This window comes from Camelus bactrianus, chromosome 1 (genome assembly GCF_048773025.1).
Source record: "Camelus bactrianus isolate YW-2024 breed Bactrian camel chromosome 1, ASM4877302v1, whole genome shotgun sequence".
NCBI classification, from domain to species: Eukaryota; Metazoa; Chordata; class Mammalia; order Artiodactyla; family Camelidae; genus Camelus; species Camelus bactrianus.
The window spans coordinates 12784054-12789005 of NC_133539.1; the positions used below are offsets into that span (position 1 = coordinate 12784054).

The 4952-nt window shown below is 38.7% G+C and overlaps 1 protein-coding gene across 1 annotated transcript; it reads left to right on the top strand.

Annotated features, from left to right (window-relative positions):
• Positions 1 to 844: 844 nt before the first annotated feature.
• Positions 845 to 2929, top strand: CLDN8 (claudin 8). Its single transcript, XM_010956606.3, has one exon. It carries the CDS (start codon positions 1033 to 1035, stop codon positions 1708 to 1710), a length of 678 nt encoding a protein of 225 aa, XP_010954908.1. The 5' UTR covers positions 845 to 1032; the 3' UTR covers positions 1711 to 2929.
• The last annotated feature ends 2023 nt before the right edge of the window (positions 2930 to 4952 follow it).

Genomic DNA, 4952 nt, shown 5'->3' on the forward strand with positions numbered 1-4952 from the left:
TTTTTGTTTAGAAACATCAGCCATTTGTATAGACCTGGGACTCTTGTACCATCTGCCGAATTCTAGTTGCTTCAGTCTAAGAAGACAGAGCAGCCACAGAATAAACTAGCAATCTGTAAATCATCTCATCATTTAGTTGCTAATGTGAAATCTTGCTACGTAAGAATCCATAAGAAAAGTCCAGAAGAAAATCACATGGATTCTTTTTCGTTTTTGCAAATTTTTTTTTTCTTAGAAATCAAGATCATCAGGAAAATACCAATAAACAGTCTCCCTGGCTCAAAAGAAAACAATATGTGTTTGGTGCCGTGGGGGAGGACAATGTTGTATAGTTAATTACGTTAGCTGTGTTTTGTCCTTTGGCAGGATCTGTTGCCTGATTTCACCCCAGTCGAGCTAGCTTTGAAGTTGTAGACAAATTAAATCAACCCAAAGAATGTGGTTTCTCAGGTATGAGCAATCTATCAGTCCCCTTCTCTCTTTTCACGTTGGCATTTTGACAGTCCTAACAGATTCTTCGGGAGAGATTTTATTTTGTACCTTAGTCACAGCAGCTCTTCCTAAGAGTTTCAGAATTGCCAGTACAAGGTCCAGCTTTCACATCTCAAGGGATTGGTGCATTTCTTAATGATTGTGCAAACATTCACAATTATGCCCACAGGTAAATATACTGCTGTCTTCTCGGACAACTGAGAAGTATAAAGACTGTTTACGTGCAGATCCAGCCATTCCAAGTATCTCTTGTGGGCTTAGACACACCTGAGTTACCATCCCCCTCTTATTGGCTGAGAAAGTTGCCCCACCTGATTTGTAAGTTTACCTGTCATTGTCAGTGGGGGGGCACCTCAGCCAGCCAACACTGGATTTAATCTAGTTAGAAGTAGCCAAGCAGCTCCTGTTTGAAAAACCACAGAGTCCTGAGTTCATTACTACGGGAAAACTGCTCTCTCCTGGGGCACAGAGAACCTTGCTTCAGAGTAGCCCTACCATCAGCTCAGGAGTCCAGTCGGATAAAGCTCATCCTGGAGGATAATGGCTACCTATGCCCTGCAAATCGCTGGACTGGTGCTTGGTGGTGTTGGAATGGTGGGCACAGTGGCTGTCACCGTCATGCCTCAGTGGAGAGTGTCTGCTTTCATTGGAAGCAACATTGTGGTTTTTGAAAACCTCTGGGAAGGACTGTGGATGAGTTGCATGAGGCACGCTAACATCAGAATGCAGTGCAAAATCTACGATTCCCTGCTGGCTCTGTCTCCAGACCTACAGGCATCCAGAGGACTGATGTGTGCTGCTTCCGTGCTGGCCTTCCTGGCTTTCATGACGGCCATCCTCGGCATGAAGTGCACCAGGTGCACTGGGGACGACGAGAAAGTGAAGGGTCACATCCTTCTAACGGCTGGAGCCATCTTCATCGTCACTGGCTTTGTGGTGCTCGTCCCTGTGAGCTGGGTTGCCAATTCCATCATCAGAGATTTCTACAACCCGATAGTGGATGCTGCCCAGAAACGTGAGCTTGGAGAAGCTCTCTACATCGGCTGGACCACGGCGCTGGTGCTGATTGCAGGAGGGGCGCTGTTCTGTTGTGTTTCTTGCAGCAATGCCAAGAGCCATAGCTACAGGTACTCCATACCTTCCCACCGAACAACCCAGAAAAGCTATCACATGGAGAAGAAGTCACCGAGTGTGTACTCCAAAAGTCAGTATGTGTAGTTTTGTATATTTTTACCACTACCTAGAAAGCCATGCAGATGATAAAAATGTCCCCTGTTTTCTAAAAATGGAAGCCAAAGATACATTGATTTGCTGTTCTTAACTGTCAAACGTTAATTACAGGAACTGTGCATCAGCTCGTTATGATTCTATAAGCAACTTCAGCGGAATGAGATATGGTACACATGGCTTTGACTGTTCTAGAAAGCATGGTAATTTGTTTTCTAAAGTCGTTTGTGCATTTTTCTCCTTTTATCAGTTACTTCAAAATGACATTGTTAAAGATGATTATTTCACAAGTGTGATTTCTCTATGACAGCATTATGTATATAGATGGGAGTGACGTTGTATCTCGTATAAATAGAGACAAGCTCATATGGTTCTATTTTAAATGAAATACTGATCCATTACACTGAATAGATAGAATTTGACTATTGCTTTTCAGGGGAACCGGGGATAAGATTGAAGAAGGTTAATATTAATTGTTTAAAAACATCTTAGTGATGAATGCATTTGATTTATAATGAAGGTTAAAATGAAGGCTTTAATCAGCAGCGTAAAGGGGACTAAATGGCTTTCTGATATCCCGTTTTTCAGCCTAGGAGTTAGCAATCCTAACTCCTTTATCCTCACTCCCCAGAGGCCTTCCTTTTCTTGTATATTAAATGAACATCTTTTAAAAGGCAGATATTTTGTCAAGGGATTTTTGCATTCAAACTGCTTTTCCAGAGCTTTTCTAAGAAGAAAGATAAAACCATGGTCTAAGAAACATAAAAGGTTGCTGGAAAGTGACTTTTTTTTTCCTCTTAAGTTTTTGTGGTTATAGAAGAATGCATTTTTTTCAAGAAATCACGTATGTGCGTGAATATTTTGATAACTTTGAGTTTTTATTAATGTAAATAACAGAACAGAAAAATAATGTCTTTGTTTCTATTTGCTTACCAAAAAACAAATATGAGTTGTCCTTTTAACTTTCATCTTCTGTGTGAATAATTAAGTAAAAATTGTCATTTCAGTCCTGTCAAAGATAACATTTTCACTTGTTTCAATTTTGTTCAGTTTTAGTAAGGTCTATAAATACTGTGTCTCTGTGTTTCCCCCAAATGTAATCCAACTGTTAATCTGATTTAAAAGTTTGTCATTTTTCCAGCTTAAATGGACTATGTGTGCCACCTGCTTTATGCCCTTTGTATTAATAAATTGTGCCTTTTTATATTAATTTGATATTCTTTCATTATTCTCCATTTTTCCTATTTCATAACTGTGTAAAAAGCTTATAAATAAACCTGATATTTTTGGCTTTGCAATTTTAAAAAAGAATGTCAAGGCTGCATTTTAAAGAGAAAGGTAGATTCAGCATTAATTTCTGAAAATACAAAGTATCACATATCATTTAACAATAATATACCTTATAATTATCAGATTCATACACTAATATTTCATACAGATAATGTATTTGTGATTTTTAAGATAACACTATAGATTCCAAAAAATCTATATACTGTAAATATTACATATGTAATAGCCATTTCTATTAAAAAAGACCTTTCTATAGCTAAATATATTTTTACCTCTGAGAAATAGTATTAATTAATAATAGCGGGCAATGTTTTAGGGACATGTATTTTTTTTTGAGGGGAGAGGTTGTTAAGTTTATTTATTTATTCTACTTTATTTATTTGTTAATGGAGGAACAGGGGATTGGACCCAAGCCCTCATGAATGCTAAGCATGCGCTCTGCCACTGAGCTACGCCCTCCCTCCTTGAGGCCATGTATTTTACACTAGGATCTCTACTGCTTTATATGAATTATATCATTAAATCACTTATGAGATTGATATCATTAGTTTAATGCACAGATGAGGGCACCAAAGAACAGTTTACTGATGACCCAAGAGAGTCTGGAGAGAAAATCAGGACTGTCTGACTTCACAGCTCGTGCTGTCTTGCTTCAGGGAGGGTAGGCTGTCTTCAGCAATGTTTAGTTTTCAGACTGCTTTTCGTATGTGAAATTGGCATGCCTACCTACTGTTAGTTAGGAAAACTTGTAGCATGTTTTCTGGGATTGGCGATTTTCCAATAGATATGTGTTAATTTATCCTAGGCAATTTTACCCCTTTGCGTCAAAACATTCATGAGAGTAGAAATAAAGAAAAACTGAGTATCTTGGAGGAAAAAAAAAAAATCTCCTAAATGCCAGCCTTCAAACATCCTTTTTACCTAGAAAGCTCTCCTGAATGTCCTCAACTCAATTTATTATTTTTTCACTTCTTTTCCCTAAAACAGAATTACAACATGGCTAATTTTCCTTATGGCATCACCTCTTGAGTATCTCTGAAATCTTCAAATTTCCACCCTTACAGACATCGTATTTCTCCTACATATGGATAAAGCCTTCTAGACGTGTGTTCTGCCTGCAGGATCTCCTTCCTCCAGTCTCATCCCTGTTCCTATCTCTGTTCTTTCTAAAATGCAAGTCAGACCCCATCACGCCCTGCCATGATCCTTGTAGGAATGCTCCACTGCCTGTAAGGTAAATCCAAAAGGCTTAGCAGAAGATTATAGACAAGAAGGAAAATCTGTTTTGTAACCTTCATAGCAAACTTTACCACACAGGAATATCAGTGCAATATCAGTATGATAACAATGATAAAACTGGTGTCCAGAAAACTAAAATAATTCATACGCCAAAGGTTTTCTTTAATATCCTGAAAGAGGTGCCCTGGTATTAGGAAATGGTTTGATTGTGTGCAAAAGGACATTTTACAATGTTGTTTCATAATGTCATTCTTACAGCGAAACAGTGGGGTGTGATGGAAACAACACAGGGAGGCAGGCGACATAGTTTTGTGCCTTCACCTTAGAGCTGGACTTTTTTCTCTTTCATACTGTGCCACCTGCTGTCCCCACCATGAACCACTCTGCTGACTCTGTACCCAAGTAACTCCCTCATGCACTGAAAAAGTAGACATCAGTTACATTACTTTAAGTGCTAGGAATATGGGGGTAGACAAGACACAGTTTTTGTTCTCAAAGAATCTGCAATCTGATGAAAAGAGACGAGAGTGAGGAATGTAGCCTTTATTGAAAATCTACCAGGGGCTTGGCCTTTTCTTCCTTTACCTCATCATTACCCCATCAAGCCTCTAAGAATTCTATGAATTGCATGTGAAATCATGAGAACACCAAGTCTCAGGCATGTATATACATACATAAACACACACACACATATATATATATAT